Below are 16824 nucleotides of genomic sequence, written 5' to 3'. Positions count from 1 at the left end.
AGAAAATTCTCAATGCAACTATAATCAGAAGACCCAAATCCATGTTATTTTTCCTTGAACAACTGAATGTCTTTAGGAGAAGTCACTTGTATTGGGGGAGCAGGGATTTTCCCACTTACAATCTGTAAATAATAAGATTTACACTGCTTAGTTTTGTTAGGAGTACCATATGATATGGAGAAAATCTTTCGTCAACTAAAAAAACACACCATGGATTCTACACTGATATAATTTTTTTCATAGTAATAAGAAGATAATTGTTATTTAAAGCTTCACGTCTACAGTTATGTATACCAGAAAAAGGTTGTTTCATCAATCTTTATAATTTTCCGTGACTAGCATTAAACTTCTCTGCCAGTATCTTACCCACCTCCCGAATTCAGGTAGCGTTTCCCAATGTGCACAATGGGATACTTGTCTGCTAGTCTTTTATCTGGCCACAGAATTCCATCTGCTGCAAACACCACTTTGTGGTTTGACTTTTGGAACTTTTTTAGAACTTCTTCTGGACCACCAGCAAATATGACATTAAAGCTGTTTAATGAGGGGGGGAAAAAGAAGTTTTAAAACACACTTGTCAGAATTTAGGCACATAAACCAAGAAATAGTCACTAATAAAGTTAGAATTTAGAATCCAACCTAAGATTAATACCAACTATTTACAGAATACGCCAAACAATTCTCCCTCAAGTTAAACTATATGGATTGTACTAAATTATTCATGTTTACATTACATTGGCAAATGAAGTCCAAATAAAGACAACTTTTTTAGTACTAGTTTTAGTATCCCCCCCAATCAAAATGCTACACCAGTGATGAAAGGTTAAAAAGTCAATAACTCGCTATATAACTTAATAATATAGACATAGTCATTGAGAGAAGCTGCCATTATAACTGCCCAATGTTTCAATGTAATTTGTACCCATCCATTATAATTTCTGAGGATTTCATTATCTTCGATGAAGTGTGTTCGACTACTAAATGTCACCTATATAAATTTATATTTGAACCACTATTTAGCCTAATACCTTAAAATTAAAGTGCTGAGACAAGTGCATCTTTTTAAAGCTCAATGAATTTGAAAAAAATGTCTGAGAGTTGACACTATAATTTAATGTCTATGGTTTCACTGATTTTTCTAGAGACATTATTGCTCATTGTTCATTCACAGAATGACAATGACTTAACAAAACAGGAAGTGTATAAGCCACTACCTGATATGCTTCCACTCTGCAATAAATTCTTTATTCTCATTACAACTACACATTCTTTTGCATCCTTTTTTTTTTCCATATCAGAGTACCTCAAGACCAAAAGTTTCTAAAGATAATTTAATTCATTGACCTAACATCCAGGTAGCAAACAATAAGAACAAACTAATGTTCACAAACTCAGCACCAAGTCTTCCTAACAGCCGATCGTCCGGAGGCACTGCTGGGATATGCGAGTGGAGGAGTAAGGAGACTGTTCCACGGGACTTTCCCAGCCAGACTTGCTCTCAAAGAGCTTATTACTATGCCAGGATAGTAGTAATGCATCAGGCAAGGTTTAACAACTTTCTATACATGAATTATTTTATCAAAATAAAACACACTATTGCTCATCTCTATAAAAGTAAAATCCCCATGAAGTTTTAAAAATTCCTTGAGCAAGAGTAGTGTAAGTTTATACTTGTGGCAGAGATGCTAACTGACCCCCACATACATTCCCTAGCCTTTATTTAAATAATGGAACCCCCCTGTGTTAACTGGGCACATGGCCGTCCTGCTAAAGACTACTATTCTGAAGCTCCATGTGGCCACATGAGAGGTGTGACCAGTAGAATGTGAGCAGAACTGGTGTCTGTAATCTCCAGGTCCTGTAGTTTAAAAAGGAAGTTGCTCACCCTCTGCTCCTTCCCTGTCTTTCTTTCCCTTTCATGGTGAACTGCACTTTACAAGTAAAAAACACTTGACATATACCCACCCTCACCATATAGTCCACTTCTGAATCTTAAAGCAAAACTAAGAGAGTTAAATATTACTAACGGGCAACTAAATTTAATAATTGCACCCAGCCAATTTTTTTAAAAAGTAAAAATAAGGTTGGGATCAGAAAGATAGACTATTTCTTTTCATTTTTTATTGTTCTAGAGGATTTAAATTTTATGATTTGTGTTTTCTTCAGTTACAGAAAATACTACCTCAAAGTTAAAATATATTTATATATACACGTTGGTACATAGCTTTTTCTTTCTTCCAGAATCAATTGGCAAGCTTCTGTTAATATTATTAAGAACATATTCATAAAGGGACTCGGGCATACAATCTGAAGTCCGCTAGCTGGGTTTCTGTCAACTCTGCCACATGCTGAGTAACCTTAAACCAATTACTAAAACTCTTTATGCTTCTGTTTCTTTATGTAGAAACTGGGGGAGGGAAGCACCTATCTCATCAAGTTATTGAAAAAAATAAAAAATTAAGAACAATACATGGCACATTATAAGCATTCAATGAAGTTAAAAATTAACATTATTGTTAATAGAAGACGCTGCAGTAATGGGAGAGGCAGGAGGAAAGCTCACTTTTAAGTTTATACCAATCTGTAGTTTAAAATAATTTTATTTTTATATACACATATGTGTTAAGATAAATTTCAAATCAGAATAAATGTGTTCTGACTAAAACCCCAAACTAACTTTTCCCTGTTGATTTAAAAAACTGAGTTAATCTGGGGCGCCTGGGTGGCACAGCAGTTAAGCATCTGCCTTTGGCTCAGGGCGTGATCCCGGCGTTGTGGGATCGAGCCCCACATCAGGCTCCTCCGCTATGAGCCTGCTTCTTCCTCTCCCACTCCCCCTGCTTGTGTTCCCTCTCTCGCTGGCTGTCTCTATCTCTGTCGAATAAATAAATAAAATCTTTTTTAAAAAACTGAATTAATCTGACTACACAAAATAATATTTATAAAAATATATCCATTTCCTCTTTTTCTTATAAACAAGTACAACTTAGCTCCTCAGTATGACCACTTTAAATTTCTGCCTCCTAAGATAACCCTGTCTTTTCTAACAGGGGTACTTTCCTGAAGACTACCAGTTGTTGATATATTCTTTTTAATATTAAAGATTAAGAACGGAGACTAGTGTCGTGGGTAATTGAGCCATGAGAGGCAGGGAAATAAATCAAACTTTCTGAGACAGAGACTGCCCTGCAAGTTGCAGAAGAACCCAATATGTTGTCTGGAGATGAAAAAAAGGGCTTATTATGTCAGAGACTGAGGCCAACTAACTCAGAAATTTTGCAGGCAGTGTTGTGTCTTTAAAGGTATAAATGCACATTTGGAAAGTGAGTATTTTCTGTCTTTATAACCCTAGTGAAGGATACAGTATCCACACTGTATGCCTCAAACAATCAGCAAAAGCTAGTAGCTTGAAATGGAGGATTTGTAGCAACTTTTATTTTTGTGATTTAGTAGTTTATAAGCATGCATTACCTTTATAACAAAAAACAATTATTTTAAAGCAAAACGTAAAGGCAAAAATTATGTTCACATAATTCAAGTAAAAATTTGAATAAAAACTTAAGGTTGCTAAAACTTTCCCATTGTATTTTAGTGGCATTGTCATTTCTGTGTTTAAGTACTTTAGAAAAATTCTCGAAATTGATTTAAAACTTTTCAAAGGGAAGAAAGTTTTTCTACTTAAAATTACTTTGGCCACAAAGACCCAAATAATCAAATTTTTTAAAAATGCACAAGGGTCACAAAAATAATTCTCATAGGAATTTGGTCCATTTAAATATGAAGAATAAAACAAAATTTTCCATATTTAACTCTGGTAAATATTCCTGGGTCCTGCAAAAATCATAAGGTCCCACCTTATGTGGTCATATTGAGTTCTCTAACAGACATGTCAGCGTTCTATCTCCAACAGGTCATTCAAACTTTTACAAGCGTTTGTCCTTCTGTGTTCCCTGTTTCTGTGGCACCATCAACCACCCAGTCACCCAAGTTGAAAATCTTTCTTCCAGCCTTGCCTCCTCCGTTTCTACAGTCTCTTTCATCAAATATTTCACCAAATCCTATTGATTCCATCTACTTAATCTATTTAGCATTCAAATCCTCTTCACTCTTTCTAGAAGACACTGGACTAGATTAATTCAAAAACCCTACAAGCCCCCACATTACCTATCTCCACCCCACTTCTGGTAAGGATTGTCTAATAAACTCTCCTAAAAACCATTCCAGTCCCCAGACTGGATCAGTGGTTCTCAACTAGGTCGAAAGCAGGACTCTACAAATATTTACTATTTAGCCTTTAACAGAAAATACTTTTGGCTTTGAGGGCAATATGGTCTTCATTGCAAGGACACAATTCTGCTGTTGTGATGCAAAGGCAGCCAGCAGCAATGAACATAGCTGTGTTCCAATAAAACTATTTATAAAAACAAGAAGTAGGCTAGACCATGGTTTACCAATTCCCAACCTTGGAATAAAGTCTAAATTAATCAGCATCACAATAATAACTTTCCATGAAGTAGCCTGTTCTGAAACCAAACTGAATTATTTGATCTGTCATCTGTGTTTACTCATAATGTTCCATCTGCTTAGCACATCTTTTCCCAATTGGCTCCACACCATTCACTCTCAAGGCCCATTTTAAATCTCACCTCTTCTAAAAACTTCTAGCGGATCAGCCTACATAGAAAAGATCATTTCCTTCCTTTTAACTCCCATAGCTCTTTTCATTTCCCCTTTTAAGAAACACTTTATTTCTTGCTCTTCATGCTAGGAATGCCTATTTTATACTAGACTGCCTGTTCTTCCTTCATCGGCCAGATCCACATCTTTATTCATCTGTGTATTCCCCTCACCTTGTATTTTGAAGATAGTCAATAAATATTTGTTGAACAAATGAATGAATAAATAAATGAATGAATGCGTCATCCCCAGTCTTAACAAGAAGCAAAAGCTACTGGGAAGCCAGAAAAGAAAGCAACAGAAGTGTTCCCTAATTTTAATTGTTCCTCCCCAAACCAACAATTTCTTCATCATCACTGACACAAATTTAAGCCAAAAGTTATAATCATCCCAACTATTAGCAGCTAGTGTTTAAAAGCTTAAAGTCTAATGAAACTGAAGCACACAAGTAGCAATATCACACCTGATATTTCTGTCTTTAATCATGTCCTCATCTTACATACATATCTATATTTCTATAGATAACACCGCAAACCAATTCTATGAAACCACTCTCCCCTCCCCCTGAAGAAAAAGCAGTTAAAACTGTCAACAAGGGGACACCTGGCTGGCTCAGTCAGTAGAGCATGCGACTCTTGATCTCAGGGTTATGATTCGAATCCCACACTGGGTGTGGAGCCTACTTAAAAAGAATAAATAAATATTTTTTAAACAACGTTGACGCAGTCGAACTTGCAAAATAAATTACAATAAAATCATAATATAAAATGATAGATATATTCCTGTAAGAATTTTGAAGGAAGTTGTAGGAATTAGCTCTTCAAAGGTGGGTACTACTTTAAAACTAAATATTACTGGGAGGCTTTTTCCTCCAAACGGTATAGACTTTCATTTCCTGTACAGAATTCTTACTGAGGCTGGGTAGAGATAGGAGTCAATGAGGACACTGCCACGCTGTAGAGTCATTTTCTCCAGACCTTTTCTGAGTGGCTAGTGCTGTAGTAAGACCTAACAAAGAAGGCAGCCAAGGCGGGAATGGTGGCAAGACGTCAAACTGCGCAAGCCGCTAGCTATTGATGAGGCCAAGAGTCACCACCACTGGTTGACTGGTTGTTTCTGGGTCAGTCTCCGTATTGGGAAAATAAATAGTCAAAAGGTGTTTAATTAAATGAAGATTTCCCTCTACTTTGAAATAATAGTTAAGTTTATCTCTGCAACACGAGAACTTTTAAATCTGACCCATATTTAGTATACAGTATTCAGTAAATCAATGAGGGAATCAAAAACAACTTTTAAAAATCCCCCAAATTTATTATTATTCAACTACGACATGCCAGATACAAGATATACAGAGCTATGGCTAGAAAAACATAACCAGGGGGCAAGATTTCTGTCCCACTCAGACCTTTCTCCCGACTCCAGTTCCAACCACAGGGGGCCAGCACCATATTTTACACAACAGATACTTAATACATGTTTACTCAAAAGAACAAACTTCAAGGAGTAGGCAATCTGGTTTGGGAAAAAAATTATATATATATACATATATACGTTATATATTTGTACACACACATGTATTTGTACACACACACACACCCAGAGTCGCGCAAATTAATGCCATACAAGAGTATCATATATCAATCTACAGATAGATAAATAAATAGATAATATATAAACATATATATGTATAAACCCAATGCTTCTTTTGTATACTTCTTTGTATATTACTTCCTCATTCCAACCATACCCACAAATATACTCAGTATTAACAAGAACATTTGAACAATTTGAAAAAAACAAAAGTCACTCATTTCCTACATAATTCCTAAACATATTTCAGACTATTCTGGATGAGCCAGAAAGCAGTGCAATATATTTAAGTGACAGCTAATGACTTCAATCTTTCCTTCAAAAAAGGAAAAAAGTGAAAAGAGCAATACTGAAACTAAGAACTCTGATGTATTTTGGCTTCCTTCATACTAATATAATGAAATGTTGTCCCTTGCTAATGACTAGGTTCTTTGTGTCTGCACACTTAAATTGTCATCACTGCCAGGAAGGAGGAGTCCATCAAATAAATCTGCCATAGTTGGTCAAAATTATACCCATCATTCTTGAAAAGCTTTGCTTTCAGAAAATTTGTATTCTGTCTCCTGTATAAACTATGTAAGACAATATAAAATGCAGGCATACTGGGTACGTAACCTGAACTATGGTATAAAATATTTATTTCATGGAATACAATAGATTGGATCTGGTCATCTATAAAATGAATACATATAATTTATATTTATGACAACAATAAAATCATAAAAATATTTTTATAAGCAATTACCAAAATGATCCAATAAAACATAATCTTTGACAGTTTTCTAAAAGTAAATGATTCTAAAGAGATTATACTAACATGCGAATTTTTTTAACATCCAAGCTTTTTTGAAGACGTGTTATGTCTTTCAAATTAGGTCTGTTCAGTTTTATTTGTAAAATTAGTATAATATGAGAATTCCCTGAATGTGGGATCTATGTTTATCTTTTTTTTGTAGTGTTAAGTTTAATGCCTAGATCACAGTTTGTGCTCAAGACATGTGTACTAAATGTAAAGTGAAAAATCTGTCCACTAATCTCACTTTCTCAGCAAAATAATATTTAGTTAGGAGTCAAAAAAAGAAAAACTGGCCTACATCTGGAAGATCAGAAGCCTCATTTTCATGGCTTCTGATAATCAAAATTCATTTTCCTAATGAATATTTCTTCTATGAAAATATCTACCCAAGAATTTTGGTAGATAGAGACACCTCAGTTCATTTAGAACTTTGAGATTTAGAAAATCTGGATGCTTTCCTGCCTTTATAACTCATTTATTTCTCTAAATGAATGAAGAAAATCAATCTTTAAAAAGTTACAGGGAGCCTGGGTGGTACAGTTGGTTAAGTGCTGACTCTTGCTTTTGGCTCAGGGTTGTGGTATCGAGTCCCACACTGGGCTCCACACTCAGTGGGGATTCTGCTTGGGGCTGTCTCTCCCTCTGTTCCTCCCCTAACCATTCTCTAAAACAAATAAGTAAACCTTTAAAAAAATTAAAAACAGTCTCAAAACATCCACCATATTTCTCCTCTTGTAAGATCTATTTCTTGCTCTTTTAATGCAAGTTTCTGTTACCTAATATTTATTGATAACTTGTGCTATTTACCCAGACAATATTTAAATCAGGTACATCCCCCAGCTTCACTGTCTAGAAATAAGGATAATTAGAATCCAACATTATAAGCAAATGGAAGATAGCAATATATAAGTGGTAAACATATATATTAACAGAAAAGATTTGTATGACTAAGATTATCCCTGTGTTTTTCAACCAGTGTTACTTATCTTTGATCAATGTCCCAGACCAGAGCCAACTAGAAAACTACTTATAATAATGGCTTTACTTTATATTCATTTTAATTCTATATCAACTTTTGTATTGTAACATTGACTACCATTCTAGTTTTTTTAAGTTCAGTCTTCCTTACTGCTCAAATAGCAAGAGCTTATAAACCGCAAAGTCAATTCCTTTATCTTTCCTCAAAGTCATATAGTTAATCATATTTAAACAAATACTTAAATGAACTGAGGAGTCTCTATCTACCAAAATCCTTGGGTAGATATTTTCATAGAAGAAATATTCCCTTTTGGTGAGGCCAATAACCACCACCAAATACGTCTTTTAAATATTTCGCATATCGGGAGTCTTTCAAAATGTAGCACATCTGCATTCTGATTAATGGCTTTATATTCAACATCACCAAAAAAGTGGAAATTTCTGCTCAGTCCAAATTCAATCTCAAATAATTATACCAACTTTATTTCTAATTACTTTTCTCCTAAAGAATTTTCGGAAGTCTCAAAGAAAAAGAATGAAAGAAATAACCAATGTTTTTATTAGACATTAATCTAATACCCAAAAAAAGTATTCCACCACATGCTTATTTTGGGGTCTGGACTCTGCTGGTTTAAAATTTACTGTATCTAGGGGCGCCTGGGTGGCACAGCGGTTGAGCGTCTGCCTTCGGCTCAGGGCGTGATCCTGGCGTTATGGGATCGAGCCCCACATCAGGCTCCTCTGCTGTGAGCCTGCTTCTTCCTCTCCCACTCCCCCTGCTTGTGTTCCCTCTCTCGCTGGCTGTCTCTATCTCTGTCAAATAAATAAATAAAATCTTTAAAAAAATAAATAAATAAAAATAAAATTTACTGTATCTAGTACAGAACAAGCTTGTGGAGATATTCAATTTATATCTAATTTACTCATAATAAAACACTTTGTTACATATTGGCCTATACATTATTCTAAAAAAAGAAAAAGAACACCTTGTTTACTATATACTAATAATTAGATCTGACCATCTGTCTTTAATGTAACTAAAGTAAAAGAAATACGTAATTTACAAGGTAATTCTAAAAGTAATGGCATGTTCCTTGTAATAAAACTCAGAGTGCTCAGTTACCTTGATTAAGGTGAATTATAAAATCATTATGGAATAATTTTTCTCCTTAAGGGATTATGCATCTACCAAGTTATAGTATTTGTCCTCAAAATCTTTATGAGCCAATTCCAAAAGAACTCACACTCCTCCATTACAAGTCATCAAATTCATTATAATTATTGGTAGTTGCTCTAACCAAGGAGAGATGGTCAGCTATACAAAACATCTAAATTATATTCACATACACACACACACATATACACACAACAGTATGAAATAACTTGAAAAAAGTTTGTGGTACTTTCTCACATGAACAGCTTCAGTTTTCATTTTAAGAACCCAAACCCTTGCCAAATATTTGTTTATATCTAAATTAAATATGATAAATCTTACCCTAGAGAGTACATTTACAAACATCTAGTCTCTCATTTTACATGTTCATCCAAAAGACAGTTTAGAATATACATTCCCATTGAAGCAATGTTACAAAATTGCTTCCAAATTAATTCACAAAAACCTACCTAAATGAGTACAAGGAATTATTTGGAGGTATTAGAAATGTTCTAAAGGGCACCTGGGTGGCTCAGTTGGTTAAGCATCAACTCTCGATTTTGGCTCAGGTCATAATCTCAGGGTTGTGAGATCAAGCCCTGCACTGGGCTTTGTGCTGGGTACGGAGCCTGCTTTAGATTCTCTGTCTCAGGGTGCCTGGGTGGCCTGGGTGGCTCAGTTGGTTAAGAGTCTGCCTTCAGCTCAGGTCACAATCTCGGTGTCCTGGAAGTGAGCCCTGCATTAGGCTCGGTGCTCAGTGGGGAGCCTGCTTCTCCCTCTCCCTCTGCTGCTCCCCCTGCTTGTGCTCTTTCACTCACTCTCTCTCTCTCTCTCTCGAATAAATATATAAAATCTTTTAGACTTTTATTTAGAGACACAGCCAGCAAGAGAGGGAACACAAGCAGGGGGAGTGGGAGAGGAAGAAGCAGGCTCCCAGTGGAGGAGCCCGATGTGGGGCTTGATCCCAGAACGCCGGGATCACGCCCTGAGCTAAAGGCAGATGCCTAACGACTGAGCCACCCAGGTGCCCCAATAAATAAAATCTTAAATTAAAAAAAAAAAGACTCTCTTTTCCTCTCCCTCTGCCCCTTCTCCCTCTCAAATAAATAAGTCCTACTGTTGTCTTTTTTGTCAAGCTGGATCTTAACATATAATCTAAATAAACAAAGCAGTTTTTAGATATCTCAAAGTGTCCATTTTCTTAAGAGAAACAACTGGCGTCTTATTAAATCAGTTTCTCCCAAGGCTAAATCTTAGATTGGGGGGTGGGGTGGGAGGAGGTGGAATGGGGCAGGAGAGTAAAGGTAGAGGTTAAGAGTTTCTTCTGAAAACACGAAAGGAGGTTTGGGTGTCTGAAACCATTACTGGCACATATGTGGTAACTTTCACAAAGAGAATTTGCCTCAAAGTCAAAATCAAAATGTACATGTGGCAAGTTCAAGCTGACCAAAATGGTTGTTTGACGTCCACGGTAATTTTAAACCAAAACATACTCAATACTTAATCTGAACTCTTTTTCAAGGATAAAAAATATATAATAATAGATTCTGCAGAAAAATTCCTGGTACATAAGCTGACAACAGTTATCCCACATTTCATGTTGCAAGAACAGGTTAGCTATAAGCAGAACTTTCTTTCCTGGGAGACAGTAGGGAAATTCTAAAGAAGCAAGTATACAGACCCTCTCAACGTTTATGGTTAATGGCATTAGGACTTCATTATGCCTATTTTCATTTCAAAATTTATGCCTTTCTTATTTATATATCTCCATAAAAAGCATTACTCTTACTTTTATCTGCAGTAATTATGGTTTTGGATTTTCAAACTGAGGGAGAGATATAAATAAACTTTCCTAAGTTACAGTGGAAAATGCATGGGGATTTGAAATGAGCAATCAATGACAAAAAAATAAAAATAAAAAGACAGAAAAAAGTGGAAGAAAGAAGGTAGCAATCACTAATGACTCATGAACACTTGACATTATAAAAACCTGTAGAAAGAAGGTAAAGAAGGACAGTGGACACTCGAAATCAAGTAGAAGGAAAGTAAAGCAATATACAAAAAGATATTCATACATTGGAAAGGCTTTTCTTTTTTAAAAATAGGCTTTCTGATTTATAACTTTTCATGATCTGTTTCCTTCTGCTTGATGAGGAATCACTGAGTTACTCTCCTCAACAGAAAAGCTCAACATGATCTTTCTTCCACCTCAAGTTAGGATTAAAACATGAATTTCATAAAAATGCTAGCTCATACCATGTTTTCTCATTGTTACCTACAGTAACTCATCAGATTCAATCCATCACATAATTACGTCAGACCATGGTTGTATAATTATGAGTAAAATCTAGTTTTTAAAACAATAATTCCTTGTGAATAAAATAATTTAATATATAATCTGCAAACATGAATTTTGACACTTTTCACAAATAATTTAATGTAAACTTAAAAATCCATAGATTATTTCTCTTACCATTCAGTAAACAAAATAACCAAATCCTCTTGATTGGCATAATGTTCCATGACTTCTTTCATTAATCTCACTTTCTGGCCCCCTCCAATACTATTAATTCCATCACCACCTCTCCACTCTTCTCCTTGACCAAGGACCTATAAATGAAATCAACATTTATCACTGAGAAAAACTCAAGTTATGACAGTATCATAAAAGCTAGAAGTCATCAGCAACTTATTGTATAGTATGACATAGTATCCACTCTTTAAACATTTCACCAAATCACTAAACCACAATGCTACAGAGAAAAACATTTGATGTGTAAGTCAGGTCATGATTCTTCAATGTTATCCACCCCACAAAATGCCATTCCAAGTTTACCATTTCAAAAATAGACTCTAATTAAGGAGATCAAGGGGTCTGGGGGGCACAGACAATATTTCTCATATCTTATTTCTTTTTGTTCAGATAAAATGAAAAAGAAAATACAGAAACTTTCCATAACACTTTTCAATCTGGCAGGAAATCTATATGATGAACACTGAAAGCTCAGTCACTCCTGGACAGAGCCCTTTGGTGATTTTCCTACTGAACCAAATGGGTTGTTCAAGGAAAGACAGAGGGCATTAGGTCAAATGTCACCTTCTTTACCTTATAAATCTTAAAATTGCATTACCCTCAAAAGCTTAATAATAATTTATCAATGCAAGAAATTGCCTAAGCACAATTAATCAAAGCTAAACTTGTAGCTATTCTCCTCCCTGTTTGCCTTAGGCTCAGCAGTTGCCTCCCACATTGGAAGTGCTTGGTAACACTGGACTGCTTCCATAGTTTGGTGATTGTAAATAATGCTGCTATAAACATAGAGGAGCATGTATCCCTTGAATTAGTGCTTTTGTATTTTGGGGGTAAAAATCCAATAGTGCAATTACTGGGTCATAGGGTAGTTCTGGTTTTAACTTTTTGAGGAACCTCCATACTGTCTTCCACAGCAGTTGCACCAGTTTGCATTCCCACTAATAATGCAAGAGGGTTCCTTTTTCTCCAAATCTTTGTCAACACTTCCTGTTCCTTGTGTTTTTGATTTTTGCCATTCTGACAGGTGTGATGTGATACCTCATTGTAGTTTTGATTTGCATTTCCCTGATAATGAGTGATGTTGAGCATCTTTTCATGTGTCTCTAGGCCATTTGCATGCCTTCTTCAGAGAAATGTCTGTTCATGTCTTCTGCCTATTTTTTAAATTGGATTATTTGGGTTTTGGGTATTGAGTTGTATCAGTTCTTTATATATTTTGCATATCAACCCTGTATCGGATATATCATTTGCAAATATCTTCTCCCCCTCAGTAGGTTGCCTTTTAGTTGTGTTGCTTATTGGAAAATGAATACTATTAGCTCCAACATCACTAAACACTTAACTAAATATAAACCTGGCTGGCAAAGCCCATGGAGCTCCTAGCCTCAGATCTCTAGTTATTACTTTATCACCACCTCTATTGCAGGTTGGGGATAAACGCTACCAAGAAAACTCAAAACGGATGTGGATCTAGATTCATATTGGGGCTAGTCTAGGAGAATTATTAGTCTAGTAGAATTATTAGTTTTTGCCTTAAAAACTGGACTCCTCTGGCCCTGTGATTTGTTATACTTCCACTCCAAAACCATTCTGGATTTCTCCAATATTACAGTAATACCAGACCTAGCCACATCCAAGAGCCTACTCTGTGCAGGGCACCATGCTAAGCTCTATTCTCTATTTTCATGCCACTCCATCAGTGTGTCAAACTTTAGTATGCATCAGAATCACATAGAGGGTCTGTTAAAACACAGACTGCATTGGGATGCCTGGGTGGCACAGTCTTTTAGGTGTCTGACTCTTGGTTTCAGCTCAGGTCATGATCTCAGGGTCATGGGATTGAGCCCCTCATCAGGTTCTGCTTGAGATTCTCCCTGTGCTCCTCCCACTTGTGCTCTCTCTCTCCCTCTCTCAAATAAATTAAAAAAATATATAGGGTCCTACTCTGTCAGGCAGGGTCCTATTGCCAGAGTTTGTGATTTAGTAGGTCTGATGTCAGGCTTGAGAATCTCCTTTCTAACAATTCCCTAGATGATGCTGATGCTGGTGGTCTGGGGTCCACACTTTAAGAACTGTTGCATTTCATAATTGGGAAGACAGCAAGAGTCACTCAAATGGGCTGGGTCCAAGACCAGACATTTCATAGCTACACACCCTGGGGCAAGATTTCCTTAACTAGAAACAAAGTAATATCTAACATATATGGTTTCAACAGCATACAATAATATATAAAGTTCTGAACAGCTTCACATATAAGGAACATCCCACACTCTCCCCAGTCCAAACTCTAAAGAACCCCCCTTACTGGATGTCAGCATTATTCAGTATTATTTTACCCTGATTTCTCTGTTACTTCCATATGCCTCCTATCAGTACATACTACTATATTTTTCCTCTATCCTAACCAACTTCTAACATATTTCTCATTTATCTTGCATTAAACATCTGGTTGTTAACACTATATCTCTTTTCCAGCAGAGCTTAGCTTCCTCAATAGCTGTTCTATATTAACATCTGTAGCTAGTCCCCCAGGGGTTATGTAAGTGAATACCACCTTCCTTCTACATTACATACAGAAGAGCTCAGTTTTTCCCTAAGCAAAACAATCTTCTCCTCTTTTTTTTTTTTTTAAGTTTTTTCTTGTTCATTTGGTTGGTTTTGGGATTTTTGGGGGGGAAGGGGTTTGTAAATGTGTTCAGTTTGTTTGTTGGTTTGTTTGTTTATTTTCCTACTTGGGATACCTCTCCATCCACCTCTTATTTGTGGAAAAGACTTGGTTGACAGATCCTCATTTCTATTAAAAAAATAAATAACTAAATAAAAAAAGCAGGCCTTTTACACTCAGTTTACCAGTTCTACCAAAGTCTCCAGGTTTCCTCTGATCATTTATCAATGAGATATTCCCCTGGAGGTCAGTCTTCTAAAAAGCCTTTTTATACTCATAACATTCCCAAATTCCTCTAAAACAAACAACAGGAAGAGCAACTCTCAATAACGGGACAGAAAAGGTACTCCCCTCACCATCATGTTTCCAATTCTCTGTAAACAAAGAAACAGACTATGACAGATACACCCATTACAGAAAAAAATTATTCAAAGTAAGTGAAAAACATTACTGTCAAATCTGTTATGCTGTGCTCGTATATGACCCCTCAAAAGAAACATAAATATATATAAATTGATTTTTCTGTGTTTTTATAGAACGTGTTTATACAAAGCATTAGCAAATATGAAGAAATTATTGTCTAAGAGGCAGAGTATTAAAAGGTCAAAATGTACCCTTGAAACAATTACCTATATATACAAACTCAGTAACTATGCAACCAAATTTCAACTTCCTTGTGTGGATTGCAGATTGTGGTGGTGGTATTGTCATTGTTATGAAAAACTGTACTTTAGTCACATATTCTAACATCTCCATGAATTAAAAGATATACTGTACCTTCACAGTATAATTGAAGTATTTGGCAGACTGCATAAATCGATGGAATCCATCACTTTCCTTTGTTGCTACAGTTATGACTAATAATTTATCTGCAAAGACAGAAGGGACCAACATAAGATGGTTTACCAAGAGGTTAAATGCTCCCACTTTACAACCCACAACAGTGATTAGAGTCCTCACTAAACCTATGTGCCAACCTCCTGTTAATCTTTGTAATGAAGTGTTAAAAGCCACAGCAACATTTATATCACTGTCAGTGCTTCATTTTTTTTTTTTAACAAATAAAGGAACCAAAATCAGCACGGCTCTAGTAAATAGTTTTTTTAGTCACCATTTTATAATGGATGATTATTTTCTATCCAACATAAAACCACTACTTAGTAGAAGGAGGTAGATTTAAGGAATCATCTCAAAATATCTGTAGAAGCTATTGACGAGAATCTTTATCAGGAAAAGGCATGTTGAAAAATGCATAAAGGAAACAAGTACATTAGCAGATATCAAAAGGGCTGGGACATTTCTTTTAACCATAGGACACAGAAGGACCCGTGGACTAAGAAAGCAAAAGTTAACATCTTTTCAACATTCTAGGTACTGAGCTGTATTGTTTGATTCTCACTTGCCTGTTACAATAACAAAAAAACCCACAAACTCATAAATGTCTGCTAAGCAATAAGCAATTATTGGTAATAGCATTAATGTATTATAGAATTTGATTAGAAATAATTTATATAAATCAATGTAATTTTCCATCAAAGTTTTAAAATAAATAAAACAATAAAATATATAGGTGCAATACACATGAAGAAATAACAGATTCAAACATTTATTAGTCAACCAAAAAGGAAAAACATTTCCATAGAGATAAATATCAACATTCTTTGTTGGTTTTTTTTTTCTGGAAAAAGGTATATCTCACATAATTTTCACCATAATGAGAAATAAATATTCAAGGAAAAATAAGTTATTTCATAAAGTTGTCAGGCCCCAAATCAATATATTTTAAGAGTACTTTTTCAATTAACTATTCTTTTTTAAAAAACAAAATTTCATTTGTAAAGTTTCAAACAAGGCTTAGCTGATTGAGAAAATGTGACATATTACCATTCACAATAAATTCTGAAAGAGAATACCAAATTTTTATAAATATTTTATACATAAATCATAAGAATTATCTACAAGCTTAGATTTTGATTAGATGGATTTCGACACTTACTACTTTCAGTATAAAATTAACAGCAAGGATTTCAACATCTTTAATAGGAAAACTAATGTTGGCCAGACCACTGAGTAGACAGAAACGTTACCTAATCCAATGACTCACAAAATTAAAAATGTGTGGTCTGACTATGTCTGGCAATCTTATGCCAAATAAGGACCCCTGTTGTTCTACTATTGTTGCTAATTACAAAAAAACAAAACAAAACAAATAATGAATTAGCAATTTTGTTAAAGAAAGTATGTTTAATAGCATTACATATAAACATCTGTTTCCTTTTACCTGTTATTCAGTATCACTACTATGATGAGAAATAAATCTTACTCAATTGGGGGCAATAAAAGAAGAAAGTGTTGACATGTACCGCTCATAAGTTTTCACCAGTCAATTCAAGAGTCTAACTTGGTCACCATTTTTGAAGTATCCTTGTCAA

The 16824-nt window shown here is 35.2% G+C and overlaps 1 protein-coding gene across 2 annotated transcripts in view; it reads right to left on the bottom strand.

The window, feature by feature from the left end:
- Window positions 1-16824, bottom strand: part of PLOD2 (procollagen-lysine,2-oxoglutarate 5-dioxygenase 2) — an 89370-nt gene that overhangs the window by 36536 nt on the left and 36010 nt on the right. For both annotated transcript variants that reach the window (XM_019805546.2, XM_002924869.4), the window contains exons 2-4: window positions 15170-15261; window positions 11668-11804; window positions 371-534 (exon numbers count right to left, since the gene is read on the bottom strand). In XM_019805546.2, coding sequence (XP_019661105.1) covers window positions 371-534; window positions 11668-11804; window positions 15170-15261 — 393 coding nt within the window. The remainder of the gene's footprint in view (window positions 1-370; window positions 535-11667; window positions 11805-15169; window positions 15262-16824) is intronic.

Source organism: Ailuropoda melanoleuca, chromosome 6, assembly GCF_002007445.2.
Source record: "Ailuropoda melanoleuca isolate Jingjing chromosome 6, ASM200744v2, whole genome shotgun sequence".
NCBI classification, from domain to species: Eukaryota; Metazoa; Chordata; class Mammalia; order Carnivora; family Ursidae; genus Ailuropoda; species Ailuropoda melanoleuca.
This window is presented reverse-complemented; position numbering and strand designations above follow the sequence as displayed.